General features: G+C 30.0%; 3 protein-coding genes and 1 pseudogene across 3 annotated transcripts; all 4 read left to right on the forward strand.

Annotated features, from left to right (window-relative positions):
- The first annotated feature begins 1,243 nt into the window (after positions 1-1,243).
- LOC149495374 (basic form of pathogenesis-related protein 1-like) lies at positions 1,244-1,861 on the forward strand. Its single transcript, XM_089723300.1, has one exon. The coding sequence runs from the start codon at positions 1,291-1,293 to the stop codon at positions 1,771-1,773; it is 483 nt and encodes a 160-aa protein (XP_089579426.1). The 5' UTR covers positions 1,244-1,290; the 3' UTR covers positions 1,774-1,861.
- Positions 1,862-2,871: 1,010 nt separating this feature from the next.
- LOC149495375 (anthocyanidin 3-O-glucoside 2'''-O-xylosyltransferase-like) lies at positions 2,872-6,586 on the forward strand (annotated as a pseudogene).
- Positions 6,587-9,706: 3,120 nt separating this feature from the next.
- LOC149495376 (pathogenesis-related protein 1-like) lies at positions 9,707-10,483 on the forward strand. The gene has a single exon (XM_089723288.1). The coding sequence runs from the start codon at positions 9,762-9,764 to the stop codon at positions 10,287-10,289; it is 528 nt and encodes a 175-aa protein (XP_089579414.1). The 5' UTR covers positions 9,707-9,761; the 3' UTR covers positions 10,290-10,483.
- A 4,056-nt stretch (positions 10,484-14,539) lies between these two features.
- LOC149495377 (basic form of pathogenesis-related protein 1-like) lies at positions 14,540-16,316 on the forward strand. The gene is made up of 2 exons (XM_089723151.1): positions 14,540-14,581; positions 15,824-16,316. Exons 1-2 carry the CDS (start codon positions 14,540-14,542, stop codon positions 16,256-16,258), a joined length of 477 nt encoding a protein of 158 aa, XP_089579277.1. The 3' UTR covers positions 16,259-16,316.
- The last annotated feature ends 278 nt before the right edge of the window (positions 16,317-16,594 follow it).

Here is a 16,594-nt window from a genome sequence, read left to right on the forward strand (position 1 = left end):
CCGATCAAAATTAAATTTATTGCTCAAAGATTTATCTCATAGTGCAAGCCATTAGATGTTTGAACTTATATTATATTGATATAGAGATGAGAAGCTCAATCAATCAGAATGGTCCATCCTTTCTTGTACTCAACAAGACTAAATCACCTGTCTGTGTTATCCAAGAGATTCACATAAAAGCCCTAATCTTGTACAAAATTTAACAATGGAAATAGTTAGTAACTACTTCTATACGAAAATTTTTGAATTAGTGATTGATAATTAATTACCTGTCTGTAGTTTCGTGCACCAGCAGATGGTCTTTGTCTCCATGTTTCTATAGGGAGTAAGATTTCCCTTTGAAAATTTTTGTCCACTTTGACATTTCATAATCTATAATGTTATATGTTGTCACTCTAAAACCATTTTCATCTCATTATTTCTGTCATATTCAAAGACGCTGAAACTGTAAATTTGATAATAATTCTAAGAATTAAAATAAACATGTAGTTGGATCAATGAAAGTGGACCATATCTCCATGCACTATATTGAAGTAATTGTAATTTTTAAATGGAGTAAATGTAATTCTAATTGCTAAATCACCAACCTGCTGAAAGCTAAAGCATCTAACATTAGTTCCAACAGCTTATTCAAAATGGATTCTGAATTTATATATAAAAGTTCAAAATTAAAAATTTATTGTTATTAGTAAATTGAGGACCTATGGCTGGTACGAGAGAGTTTGCATTGTAGATGAATGAACTCATAGGTTAATTATACTAATCAACCGCATAAGTACTATTTGACACTGAATTATTCCATTTGAGTTATTATTTTATATATTATTGTTTCTAATAATTTGTCTTCGTTTTATCTGCAGCTATACTTGAATCTTGTATAATGTTAAGACAGTGACTTGTGCGTTCACATGATTTCACCATTAAAAGCATGACTTTCTTTAATTAATTAGTCTTACTAGTCTCCTAAAGTCTTAATTACTTGCTGAAAACCTGACAAATACACAAAACTAAACACAGAATCTAACCGAATTATTCTTTACATTTTTGTACAAGAAATGCTTTTGTCCCGTGAACTTCCGGAATACATGCCTGTAATACTGGACTTCTGTTTTCTTTTATCTATTCCTTTTCTTCACCATGAAGTAAGATTGGTTAATAAAATAATAAATTAATTGTCTTTATTTGCTTAACTTTTCTATAAAAACCCAAGATTCTATGCCCATTTTAATCAAGAACAATTAAACTCTCTCTCTCTCTAGACATTTTCCGTTTCCTTAACTTGAAAAAAATATGTTAAGCAAGCTCTTATTATTAGGCACAGTTTTAGTAGGATTTACAGTTTTAGTTGAGCTCTCCCTAGCACAAAATTCTCCTCAAGACTATGTAGATGCACATAATTCAGTTCGTGCACGAGTAGGAGTTCCACCAATCACTTGCAACAGAACAGTGGCTGCTTATGCTCAAGAATATGCAAATTCAAGAGTTGAAAATTGCGAATTCGAGCATTCCTATGGACCCTATGGGGAGAACATTGCAGAAGGTTATGGTAATCTAAACGGCGTTGATGCGGTGGCGATGTGGGTTACTGAGAAGGCTAATTATGATCATAAATCCAATTCTTGTGTTGGTGATGAGTGCTTGCACTATACTCAGGTTGTTTGGCGTAGCTCAGTTCATCTTGGTTGTCGTAGGGCTAAATGCAAGAATGGGTGGTGGTTTGTTACTTGTAATTATGATCCTGTAGGAAATATTGAGGGCCAACGTCCTTATTGAATTCATATTTCCTAATATAATATATATAAGTTGAATTACATAATAATTGTTTTTTTTTTCTAATTTTAACCTATTCTTGAATAACGTTATATGAATCAATCACGATGAAACATCAAAGAACACAAGCTTCTTCTGGTGCCTAATTTATTTTATCTTCATGTTATATGCATTTTGTTCAGTTTTATATTGAGAATTGGATTGAAAGCAGATATCATTGAGATATTGGAGTAAAATTAATACTTGCATTTAAAGAACATTGAAATGTAGCAATTAGTTAATTCCCATCATTTTCTTGCTCTTTTTTTTTTTCTTTTAATGACAAAAATGCTAACTTATGAAATAAATTACAAATTAATTTATTTTTTCCATTTTTAATAACTCTCTTTAGTACTATTGATACTGATGTGTTTGTTGTTCAATTTTGGAATAAACCCTAATTTAGTCTTTGGACTTGTTCCTCAGCAATTAAAAGGTCCGATTTGACCTTTGTGTTCAAAGGTGAAAACGTGTGACTCAAAAACCAATATAATGCTAGTAAAGCAATTGAGACGTTTATTTTGGAGCAAAAACTATACGATCTCATCAGTCCTCAAAAACTTGGCCTTCAGCTCCGGCTTGTGCACTAACTTCGACCAGTCCTCAAAAACTTGGCCTTCAGCTCCGGCTTGTGCACTAACTTCGACCAGCCAACTACTTTGCCATGCTCTCATCGGCATTCTATGTCACAGCCCTGTTACCTTCGACATTCTCCCTGTTGGTCCCAGCCTTGCTATCTCTGACATTGTTGGTCCCAGCCCAATTACCTCCAACATTCTCGCTTTTCTATCTTCGCTTTAGATTGTAGTTGCTGGAGTAGATTATATAGACCTCACTCAGTGTAGCCACTGAGGAATCGCACACCAATTCCACCTTTTCCGAAGATGTCGCTGGTTATGCTGTGGCATTATTGATTGATGTTTTGAAGAGGGTCTTATCAGTACATTATGGTTTTATGGGTATTTTTTTTAAGTATTTATTTATATGCAATAAGAAAATCTGAGATGTGATTGATTATAATGTGATTGATTATGATAAGTATAAAAATGTTTTCGTATAATAATTTTTCCATGATATGTTATTGACCACATGACTCCATTTCTCCATCTCTCTAATAGACTAGCAGAAAAAAGGTTGCTCTACCACTTTTTGCTCCCTAACAAACCAATACAACAACTGAAACATTTCAATTCATTTCTTTCCATTCTTCCTCCATCCCTTCAGTTGACTGCCTCCTCGCCAGTATGGAGACCACCTCCGATATCCCTATCCACTGAACTCATTCTCTAACCATAGCCTTGGACCACACCTGCTAGTAGGTTGAAAAGGTTATACATGAAAAGAAACCTAAATTGGTTCTTATGATGTTGCCCTATGCTGTTGACCAGTGGATACCAGAAATGCCCAAACTTATTGGTATTAAAGTTATAAATTACACTTTTGTAATGTTTCCGTTGCATTTCTTGCTATAGTATTAAATCCGGCATGGCAAGTCACTTTAAAAAAACCCATTACAGCCGATCACTGGCGGTGCCACCTAGTGGATATCCATCATCAACGGTTGTGCTACGCAGACATGAAGTCCATTCTTTGTCTTTGTTATTTGTATCGCGGCCTTTGGTGAAGGAATTACTTTTTATGAAAGAATCACTAATAAAATGAAAGAAAGTGATGCTTTAGCTATTAGAACATGGCAAGAAACAGAAGGGAAGTTTTGTGATTATATTGGTAGTCAATACAAAAAAACTCGATTTTTTTTAACCGGACCTGTTTTACTAGAACTCACTTTTAGTCTTTTAGATGACATGCGTTACATATTGACTATGCTTGTTGTATACTCATTTTTTATCTATATAATATTAAATCATAAGTTTTGTTTAGATTAAAATAAATACAAGTGGTTAATTTATATTATACTTTACCGTATAAACTATTTGCAACGCTACTTACTATGTATTTAATTCTATTTTTATATAATGAAATGATCTTAGAATAAAATTCAACCCAATTCTTAAACCTAATTCTTTAGGCCATAATTTATAAAATGCAGATTTTTAAAACCCTAATAGGTGCTAAAAAAAAAAATTTAAATCTGTCACGACCCAATTCCATGGACTGGACCGGCACTAGGGCCTAGGTAAGCTTAAGGCCCCCGAGGCCCGTAGTAAGCCTGAAACACTAAAAATTTACTATCTCAATATAATTTTAAACATTCAGCCCATATTTATAGGAAAATAAACCTCAAGATTTTATTAAATCTCGGCCCAATTTATCAGCTACAACATTCCACAGTTCGGGCCCAATTAACAAAACATCACATTTAGAATATGGGCTCACATAATTATCTCATCTATAATAATAGACGACTAAAAGTATACAAATCCTACAACTGCGGAGTCACTAACTGTTTGATATACATAGCTTCTTATACATATAGTTACATAGCAAAATAAATTATGGAACTAGGAAAATTTCTTTATAGCCCTGCGGCGATGAAACATAGTTTAAACCGAATTAAAGAGAAACTTACTTCCTGAAAAATTAAACAAGACATGTGAGTTTTCTAAGGAGTAATAATTATTGCACAACACACGCAGTCACACAAATGTGTAAACATATCAATCTAGTCATTCGACTAGTTATATGCTCACGCAGCCAGTCACACAAATGTCACATCACCAGCACTCACAATCATAAACATCTTCATATAATCACATCACGTGGAAATTGGTCAGTGGAGTCACCGAAACCCCGATGAGCCGTCCTCCCACATGGCTCATCCACTCACGTGTGCACCAGGGAGCCGATCCCCCATACTGGCCGACCGGTCTAACCCTCACTTGACCAGCCCTCTTATTGTTTTTCCATTCTCTCTTTTCTTTTTCATACCAACAGGAGGCAACCCGGTGGTCTTCATCCAATCTAGATCATCAGGCGCTCACAACAGGAGGCCACCCTGCGGGCTGTGATCAAATCTAGACTGTCCGGTGCGCAGCGACGAGAAGCCAACCTGTGGTTAACGGTAACGGTAACGGTAGGTGCACACGAGGGCGTCGATCTCCCATTTACCAGGCTAACGGTAATGGATCCATATAACAGTAACGGTATATAACGGTAACGGTAATCAGGATCCATATAACAGTAACGGTCTCACAAACCCATGGTGACCCACTTCATCCCAACTCCACACAAACAAAGCATAGCATTATCACAACACAATTAATCAAACATTGCAATTAAATGCAGACATATTGATCAGTTACATATCGGAATGCAATGCATGATTAGACATTCATACTCAAATGCAAACAAATAAATAAATAATATTAACAATAAACAGCAACGATAGAATAAATAATAATAATAATAATAAACAATAATAATGAAAATAAATAAGTAATTGAATAATTAAATAAATAATGATGATAATAAAATAATTAGAGCACTTTATTTATTATGTATTAAGTTATAGAATTAATCTAAATAAACTTATTAATTATGTTGTCAATTAAAACTAGTCTAAGTTCTTATCGAAATTTCGGCAGCACCTCCCCTAAAAATTGGACTATCTACATGCTCAAATATCACAATATTATTATATCTTTATCAATCAATGCACACAGTCCATCCGTCGGGCGATCAATCAATTTCAAATCCCATCCTCCTTCCAGAACAACAATATCAACACTCAACCAAAAATTTACAAACTAATTCTAATAATATCCATATAAGATCATTTATTAAGTCATTAGTTAACTAAATTATTAACTTTACGGTAACTAATTTGTTAAGCAGCTAAAACATATTTTAACAATAACTAATTATAACTACTACCTATTAAAATTCGGTTTTTATATCAATGCCAAAAATGGCTAGGCCTCCCTACTCTTAATTTATCAAAATTTCGGATCTAACCATTAACCAACTAAAATTCGCCTTACTTTTCTTATGCACAATCGGCTATTTTTAAACTAATGATTATCTAATTAACTAATTAACTAATTCTAATTTATTTTCCTCCTCAATTCCCCTAACTATAATAATAATCATGTAATTTATTTGATAATGTTCAAAATTACTTTGTAACTACATTATATCAGTTAATTAATTTCATAGCAAGGATTATATTTGATTTCAACTTAATCAATTAATAGTTTTAAATTTGGAGTTTAAAACAAAAATTGGGAAATAGGTATTAGGGCATACCGTTTGAGAATCGGACTTTAATTCCATGATCCACGCGAAGAGGAGATCATTCTACCTTTTGGGGCCTCACCGGAGTGTCACGGGCCGGTCACCGGACCGCCGCCGCCAGTCGCCGTGCACGGTGGCCGGAAATTCGTGAATGCCCAGAAACGTTCAAGGTTACCACCACCTGACTCCAATTTTTATGAGGAGTCCAAATCTCCTATCAGTTTATTGAGCTAGCGGATCGTTTGGCTGGAACAAGCCCGACAGTTTCTCCACGCCACCGTCCATGGTGGTTCCTCGAAACTCAGGCGAAATCATAAATCGGTGGAGGGAAAGTGTTTGTTTGGAGGAGATGAGTCGATCGAGACCGTCCCTAGCACCTGAAGTGGACGGAACGGTGAGGACTTCGCCGGAAAACTCCATCGCACGGTGGCACGGCCTTCCAGTCGCGATATCTCTCGTTTCAGGCTCTCATCACACAAACCAAGGCCACCAGAACGATTATCTCGCTGAGCTCTTGAAGTTAGAGTCCATGTTTGCCGGAGACGATGGCTGTTTGGCCGGCGAACGGGAAGGAGAGGGATGATGAGGGCTGTCGCGCGCTAGCTGGAAGAAGGAGAGGAAGGGAAAGAAAGAAAAGAAAGAAAAGTATGTCGGTTTCTAGATCATTCTGGTTCGATTCGAACCGATTTGATCAGATTCAATGATTTGGCTTGATTCTTGCTCGGTTTGCAGGTTTTTCACTTGGTTTTCAGATTATTCGTGTGGTTCTCGAAAAATCGATTTGATTCCCAGTTCCGGTTCAATTTATTTTAATTATTTAGTTTGGTTCCATAATATTTTCTCCATTTACTCAATATTAATAAAATATGAACAATTATGATATTTTATTTTAGGGTAATTAATTTATATAATAATTACATACCTTTACATATAATTATAATCGATTAGTAACTAGAGTTTCATTTGATTCGTCAAAAATTTTAAGTGTTCTCAGATCGAAACTTCCGAATAATCTGTTTTTGGGCTTGGACCCAATTCGAAAATTTGGGCTCGAATTGAGACTGTATTACATTTACACACGATCAAAATTTCTGATTTTTAATTAAATAAAAATTCAAAGGTTTCAAAAATAAAAATTCGGGGTGTTTCAAAATCATTACTCAATCTCCAACCCCCTGCCCTCAACCACAAATTAATATCTATATACAACTATAATGAAGAATAATAATAAATTATTTTTACTGCTAGGTAAAAGAAAATAAATGAGAAGATAATCTGAATTGATAATGGAAATTATTTTTACTATAGTTAGCAGTATTACTTACTCAGTGTATTAGAGAAAGGAATATATGCATAATACATACAAATTCTTGAAACCCCTAAAGTAACCTAAACAGAAATGTATAGTTCTATTTTTTTTTTTTTCCAGTTTCCTAAACACTATTTTCTTTTAAGTCAAACAGATTTAGGATATAAGAGAAAAAAATATTAAGAAAATTAAAAATGCTTAACCATCAATAGGCCATCTATTTATTGTAAGGGAGATATAAATCTCTTACAAAATTAAAATGATAATAGTTACAAATTATTCAGTAACAAAAAAGAAAATAAAAAATTATTATTACGAATAAAACTCTTTGAAAACTCACCTAACAAAAAAAAAAAAAGTTTCAATATATATAGATATATAAATATATCAATAAAATATTATATTTTTTAAAATTAAAATTTCAATTGTTTACCATCCCATGTTTTATTATGTAAATTTTATTTGAAAATTTATTTGTTACAAAATATATGCAATCAAATATGACAAACTATAAAGAACAAAAATATTAATATTCATTTTTTATCTCTCTCCTAAATAAAATATTATATATATTCTATTTGAAAATTTATTTTTTAAAAAATATATCTAATCATATCATACAAACATAAAGAAAAAGAATATTAATAAAAAATATATATTTTCTTTCTTTTTTATCTATATCCTAAAAAAATTAAATATTTAATAAATAAAATATAAAAACTTTTCAAATTTCTCATTATCATATATATTCATTAAAAATGAATTTAGTAAATATAAAACTTAAAATTTTGAAATGCTTAATTATATATATGTATTTATTTAAAAATTATTTTTTCGATTCATTAGTATGCCTGATGGACCGAAATAACTCTGCGTACTACACAAATTGGTGACTCACTTAACAAAAAAAAAAAGTTTAAATGTATATAGATATATAAATATATCAATAAAATATTATATTTTTAAAGTAAAATTGTCAATTGTTTATTCTATTTGAAAATTTACTTTTTAAAAAATATATCCAATCAAATCTTACAAACATAAAGAACAAAAAGATTAATAAAAATAATATACTTTTTTTCTTTTTTTTTTTAATCTCTCTCCTCAATAAAATATTATATATATTGTATTTGAAAATTTATTTTTTTAAAAAATATCCAATCATATCATACAAAAAAAATATTTTCTTTCTTTTTTTATATATTTCCTAAAAAGAATTAAATATTTACTAAATAAAATGTAAAAAATTTTTAAATATCTCATTATCATATATATTTATTAAAAATAAATTTAGTAAAAATAAAACTTAAGATTTTGAAATATTTAATTATTTATTTATATTTATTTAAAAAATATTTTTTCATTCATTAGGAGGTGTGATGGGCTGAGATAACACCATGGCTTACACAATAATCAAATTGTTAAGAAGACAATCAAACTATATATAATTGGCTTAAAATTAATTTTTATAAATTATATCCAATCAACTAATGAACAGTAATTTTTTAATTAGCCATTATTAAAAGTATTTTAGAATATTTTAAATTTCATTATGGGTGATATAGAAAATCTTATTATTCCCTCTAATTTTCACTTTTATATATAGTATAGATGTATTATCTCTGTTAAATTAGTATTCCGACTCATGGTGCTAACATAGTATAGTATGATCGTTACATTACATAATTATTTCTTTAATATTTAAATAAAATAATATATATAAATATAGATATATAATATGATATATGATAGATATGGATGAAAATATAGATGATTAAAATTTTAAAATCATAACTATTGCTAGAAATAAATATTAATTTTTAGATTTTAAAAATAGCGTAAGCTAATTGTCAAATCAAAACATAAAATAATAAAAAATAATTCAAAATTTTTAAAAAAGAAAAAATAGAATATATATAATTAATAAAGAGAGAGTTGAATATTTCTTTTTACTGATAGGTAGTTGGACAAGATGGAATGAATTGCGTTCTTAGATGAACTTTAATGGAGACATATATTTTTCTATAAAAAAAAAATTTGAAGTCCTTTTTTCAAATTTAAATTAGTTTCTCACCTAGCATCAAGAAATTAAAATAATTCTTTTCTATCCATTTGTTTGTTTTTTTTTTTTTTGGTACAAATTTTCTATTTGTTGTTTTCATTAAGAAAAACAAAACGGGACAAAACGGTTATCAATAACTATTCCATGATAATTTCCGAACTTCTTGATTTTTCTAACTAACTAATTGTTTTCCATTCAAAAATTTATTTCCAATAATTATTAACCAATCCAAAAAAAAATAGTTCCATTTTTAGTAAAGCCAACTAATTGAAAGAACACATTTTCCTACATTTCTTCCTTATAAATACTCAAAACCTACTCATCCAATTTGTGCTAATTGGAGCCTCATTTTCTGCCTCTACATTGCTTAATATAGACAACTAGAAAATGGGGTTCAACAAGTTAGCAGTAATAGCCCTAATTTTCATGGCATTAACCATGGTTCCCCTCTCTCTAGCCCACCACTCTGCAGCCCACCACTCTGCCCACCACTCTGCAGCCCACCACTCTCCAAAAGACTACCTCGCCGCACATAATTGCGCCCGCGCAGAGCTAGGGATTGCACCGCTTTGTTGGAACACAACATTGGTAAAATATGCAAAACACTACAAAAAGTCTTTAGTAGCAAGTTGCAGCTTAGAGCATTCAGTAGGTTGTCCTTATGGGGAGAATTTAGCACAAGGTTTCGGCAAATTTAGCGGTGCGGATGGTGTGAAATTATGGGTAGATGAGAAGGCTCATTATGATTATCAAAGCAATACTTGTGTTGGCGGTGAATGCCGGCATTACACTCAAGTTATTTGGAAAAGCACCAAGGAAGTTGGTTGTGCTAGTGTTAGGTGTGGTAAAGGATGGAAGATTATTAGTTGCAACTATTATCCTCCGGGGAACTATGTTGGTGAGAAGCCTTATTGAATTTCTATTGGTTAGAGAGGGATTAATGAAATAGGGCTATTTAATTAGCTTCGATTAATTAATATTTAATAAGCTGCATATATCATATTAATGCAAGCAATATATTTTTCTGATATGTATCAGAGAAATATTTTTCTTGCTATATATCAATGAAACTGCGAACTTGCTTTAATTATTATACTTTTTTTTTTCAATTTTAACTTTAATATTGGTGAAAAAATCTTGAGGCTGACAGGACTCAACGTGAGATATTTCATTCCTGACACAAGTGACAAAACTAACGAGTTAAAATATTTTACCATTAAAAGCAACTTTTAAAATTTGGAGTCCTCACTGTTAATAGCAACTTATAAAATTTTTCTAACCTTAGCTTTAGCTAAACGAGATCACAGTTGTGAAACTGCTAATTTTGATTTTAAAGAAGGATGAAACCAAAATAGAATTGTTTATGTATGATCCCAAACAATCTATTATGGTTTTGGTTAAGATCCCATTTTTTTTAAAAAATTTTTTAGTTTTATAGCATGGATTAAAAAACATAGTCATTTAAATATTAAACCAAATTAACTTGTCCTGACTTCAAAAGGGACAATAATACAAGATAGTGTCTTTATGCACAATAAATTTATAGAATGCATGTAAGTTAATATAAATACAAAATACTTAATTAAATTAAATAAATAAAAAGAAATTATATCAATCAGATGGTGGTTTGGTTGGTCTTCTTATTTATTTGAGGAGTGAGAGATCTTAAGTTTGAGTTCTCTCGATAAAAATTTTTAATGAGAAACATAATTCCTATAATAAGGAACATGCATTTGCAACACTATGAATTTGTTCGTCAATTTTGATATCAAGGAGACATAGTCATCTCTTCCCCTAGAAAAAGCAAAAAGAAAAAGAAAGAGATGTGGTAATTTCTGTATGCAAGATAAACGACCCATAGAAATATGAATTTGACTTGTTTCATAAAAGAAAACATATATATACTACAAAAAATAACTTGCACTATACTTCGAATGGGTAGCTCAGTTCATTTTGGTTGCGGCAGCGCTAAATGCAAGAATGGGTAGTGGTTTGTTACCTGTAATTATGATCCTCTAGGAAATATTGAGGGCCAACGTCCTTATTGAATTCATATTTCCTCATATAATACATATAAGTTGAATTACGTAATAATTGTTTTTTTTTTCTAATTTTAACCTATTCTTGAATAACTTTAGACGAATCGATCACGATGAAAAATCAAAGTCACAAGCTTCTTGTGGCACCTAATTTATTTTATCTTCATGTTATATGCAGATATAATTGAGATAATGGAGTAAAATTAATACTTGCATTTAAGAACATTGAAATGTAGCAATTAGTTAATTCCCATCATTTTCTTGCTCGTTTTTTTTCTTTTAATGACAAAAATGCTACCTTATGAAATAAATTAGAAATTAATTTATTTTTTCCATTTTTAATAACTCTCTTTAGTACTATTGATACTATTTTGTTTGTTGTTCAATTCTAGAATAAAGTCTAATTTAGTCTCTAGACTTGTCCCTTGGCAATTAAAATGTCAGATTTGACCTTCGTATCCAAATTATATAATAACAATCTCTATTCAATCCAAATCACTCCATGTTCTTAAAGGTGAAAACGTGGGACTCTCAAAAACCAATATGATGCTAGTAAAGCAATTGAACTGTTTATTTTGGAGCCAAAACAATACGATCTCATCAGTCCTCAATAACTTGGCCTTCAGTTCCGGCTTGTGCACTCACTTTGACTAGCCAACTACTTTGCCATGCTCTCATCGGCATTCTGCGTCGCAGCCCTGTCACCTCCGATATTTTCATTGTTGGTCCCAGCCTTGCTACCTCTGACATTGTTGGTCCCAGCATTCTCGCTGTTGGTCCTAGTCTTGTTACCTCCGACATTGTTGGTCCCAGCCTAGTTACCTTCGACATTCTCGCTCTTCTACCTTCGCTTTAGATTGTAGTTGCCGGAGTAGATTACATCGACCTCACTGAGTGTAGCCGCTGAGGAATCGCACACAAATTCCACCTTTTCCGGAGATGTCGCTGATTATGCTGTGGCATTATTGATTGATGTTTTGAGGAGCGTTTGATCAGTACATTTTATAGTTTTATGGGATTTTTTTTAGGTATTTATTTATATGCATTAAGAAAATTTGAGATGTGATTAATTATAATGTGATTGATTATGATAAGTGTAAGAATGTTTTCGTATAATAATTTTTCCATGATTTGTTATTGACCACATGACTCCATTTCTCCATCTCTTTAATAGACTAGCAGAAAAAGGTTGCTCTACCACTTTTTGCTCTCTAACAAAGCAATAAAACAACTAAAACATTTCAATTCATTTCTTTCCATTCTCCTACCATCCCTCCGGTTGACTGCCTCCTCACTAGTTTGGAGACCGCCTCCGATATCCCTATCCATTGAACTCATTCTCTAACCATAGCCTTGAACCGCACCTGTTAGCAGGCTCAAAAGGTTATACATGAAAAGAAATCTAAATTGGTCCTTATGATGTTGCCTAGTGGATACTAGAAATACCCAAACTTGTTGGTATTAAAGCTATAAATTACACTGTTGTAATGTTCCTTTGCATCTCTTGCTATAGTATTAAATCTGTCACAACAAGTTACTTTAGAAAAACCCATTATAGCTGATCACTGGCGGTGCCACCTAGTGGATATCCATCATCAACGGTTGTGCTACGGAGACATGAAGTCCTTTCTTTGTCTTTATCATTTGTATCACGGCCTTTTGGTGAAGGAATTACTTTTTATGAAAGAATCACTAATGCAATGACAGAAAGTGATGCTTTAGCTATTAGAACATGGCAAGAAACAGAAGGGAAGTCTTGTGATCATATTGGTAGTCAATAAATAAAAACCCGATTTTTTTAACCTCACATGTTTTATCAGAATTCACTTTTAATAATACTACTTTGGATGACGTGCATTGTACGTTGATTATACTCGTAATATACTCATTTTTTATCTATATAATATTAAATCATAAGTTTTGTTTAGATTAAAATAAATACAAGTGGTTAATTTGTATTATACTTTATCGTACAAACTACTTGCGATGCTACTTATTATGTATTTACTATTTTTATATAATGAAGTAATCTTAAAATAAAGTTCAACTCAATCCTTAGACCTAGTTCTTTAGGCCATAATTTATAAAATGTAGATTTTTAAAACCCTAATAGGTGCTGAAAAAGAAAATCAGGTCATTATTCAATCTCCAACCCCTGCTCTTAACTCCAAATCAATACATATATACAACTATAATGAAGAATAATAATAAATTATTTTTACTGCTAGGTAAAAGAAAATAAATGAAAAGATGATTTGAATTGATAATGGAAATCACTTGTACTATAGTGGTTGTATTACTTACTCAGCGTATTAGAAAAAAGAATATATGCACATACATATAAATTCTTGAAACCCCAAAAAGTGACCCAAACAGAAATATATAATTATTATTATTTTTTTTTACAGTTTCTTAAACGCTATTTTCTTTTAAGTCAAACAGATTTAGGATATAAGAGAAAAAAATATTAAAAAAATTAAAAATGTTTAACCATCAATAGACCATCTATTTATTGTAAAGGAGATATAAATTTCTTACTAAATTAAAATGATAATAGTTACAAATTATTCAGCAACAAAAAATAAAATAAAAAATTATTATTAAGAATAAAACTCTTTCAAAACTCACATAATAAAAAAAAATTTCAATATATATAAATATATAAATATAACAATAAAATATTACATTTTTTAAAATTAAAATTTTAATTGTTTACCATCCCATGTTTAATTATGTAAATTTTATTTGAAAATTTATTTGTTACGAAATATATACAATCAAATATGATAAACTATAAAGAACAAAAATATTAATATACTTTTTTCTTCTTTTTTATCTCTCTCCTAAATAAAATATTATATATATTCTATTTAAAAATTTATTTTTTAAAAAATATATCCAATCATATCATACAAACATAAAGAAAAATTTCTTTATTTTTTATCTATATCCTAAAAGAATTAAATATTTAATAAATAAAATATAAAAAATTTTCAAATGTCTCATTGTCATATATATTCATTAAAAATAAATTTAGCAAATATAAAACTTAAATTTTTTAAAATGCTTAATTATATATGTGTATTTATTTAAAAAATTATTTTTTTCAATTTATTAGGAGGCCTGATGGGCCGAAATAATACTACGGGTTACACAACAATCAAATTGGTAACTCATCTAATAATAATAAAAAAAAGAACGTTTTGATGCATATAGATATATAAATATAACAATAAAATTTTATTTTTTTTAATTAAAATTTTCAACTGTTTACCATCACAAGTCCAATTATGTAAATTCTATTTGAAAATTTACTTTTTAAAAAATACATCCAATCAAATCTTACAAACATAAATAACAAAAACACTAATAAAAATAATATACTTTTTTTTCTTCTTTTTTATCTCTTTCCTAAATAAAATATTGTAAATATTCTATTTGAAAATTTATTTATTTTTTAAAAAATATCCAATCATATCATACAAAGAAAAAAAATTATTCTCTTTCTTTTTTTTTATATATATATTTCCTAAAAAGAATTAAGTATTTAATAAATAAAATATAAAAAATTTTCAAATATCTCATTATCATATATATTCATTAAAAAATTAAATTTAGTAAAGATAAAACCTAAAATTTTAAAATGTTTAATTATTTATATGTATTTATTTAAAAATAGTTATATTTTTTATTCATTAGGATTCTTAATGAGCCAAAATAATACTGTGGACAACACAATAATCAAATTGGTTGATGAAAACACTTGTAATCGACAGGACTCGAACTCGAGATCTCTCACTCTTCGCATAAGTGAGAAGACAATGAAATCACACATGATTGGTTTAAAATTAATTTTTATAAATTATATATAATCAACTAATAAACTGTAATTTTTTAATTGGCCATCATTAAAGGTATTTTAGAACATTTTAAATTTCATTAAGGGTGATATAGGAAATCTCATTATTCCCTTTCATTTTCACTTTTATATATAGTATAGATGTATTATTTATGTTAAATTATTATTAAATTGGGAATTTTTTTTCTTTTGGTATCGAAAATTGGGATTTTTTTTTCTTGTATAATTTTATTTTCTGTCAGCAATCAAATCAATTTTATGAGATGATGATAATAATAATAATAAAGAAAAACCTTTTAAAAATGGAGCGAATCATTTAATATTAATACTTGGCAAATCATTTAATTACTGGATCATTATTATGGTTGCCAAAACTGAAAGTGGTGTTCTCACTTTATACTTCGAACAATATTATAATAATTACTTAATTATTGGTTCAATCTACATTAAAATTATTACAATTGAATTAAATGTAGAATTATTTAAAATTACAAAAATATAATATTAAAATTTCTATCGATTATTCCAAACCATGGTTCCCCTCTCTCTAGCCTGCCCACCACTCTGCAGCCCACCACTCTCCAAAAGACTACCTCGCCGCACATAATTTCGCCCGCGCAGAGCTAGGGATTGCACCGCTTTGTTGGAACACAACATTGGTAAAATATGCCAAACACTACACAAAGTCTTTAGTTGCAAGTTGCAGCTTAGAGCATTCGGTAGGTTGTCCTTACGGCGAGAATTTAGCGCAAGGTTTCGGCAAATTTAGCTGTGTGGATGGTGTGAAATTATGGGTAGATGAGAAGGCTCATTATGATTATCAAAGCAATACTTGTGTTGGCGGTGAATGCCGGCATTACACTCAAGTTATTTGGAAAAACACCAAGGAAGTAGGTTGTGCTAGTGTTAGGTGTGGTGAAGGATGGAATATTATTAGTTGCAACTATTATCCTCCAGGGAACTATGTTGGTGAGAAGCCTTATTGAATTTCTATTGGTTAGAGAGGGATTAATGAAATAGGGCTAATTAATTAGCTTCGATTAATTAATATTTAATAAGCTGCATATATCATATTAATGGAAGCAACATATTTTTCTAATATGTATCAGAGAAATATTTTTCTTGCTATATATCAATCAAACTGCGAACTTGCTTTAATTATTATACTTTTTTTTTTCAATTTTAACTTTAATTGAATTTTTTTATTTCAATTCATATACGTTAACTTATATGCTTTTGGTTAACTTTTTTTTTTTCCACAAATTTTCAATTAATTGAAAGGTCTAATGAGTCAAAATAATATTGCGAGCCACACAATAAAT

The sequence above is a fragment of the Jatropha curcas genome, chromosome 6, assembly GCF_041381405.1.
Source record: "Jatropha curcas cultivar XTBG-Jc1 chromosome 6, XTBG_Jcur_1.0, whole genome shotgun sequence".
Lineage (NCBI taxonomy): Eukaryota > Viridiplantae > Streptophyta > Magnoliopsida > Malpighiales > Euphorbiaceae > Jatropha > Jatropha curcas.

Coding starts and splice junctions, on each gene's coding strand:
- LOC149495376 (XM_089723288.1), top strand. CDS start 9,762: ATGGGGTTCAACAAGTTAGCAGTAATAGCCCTAATTTTCATGGCATTA.
- LOC149495374 (XM_089723300.1), top strand. CDS start 1,291: ATGTTAAGCAAGCTCTTATTATTAGGCACAGTTTTAGTAGGATTTACA.
- LOC149495377 (XM_089723151.1), top strand. CDS start 14,540: ATGGGCCGAAATAATACTACGGGTTACACAACAATCAAATTG. Junction 14,582..15,823: donor GTTACACAACAATCAAATTG/GTAACTCATCTA, acceptor CCCTCTCTCTAG/CCTGCCCACCACTCTGCAGC.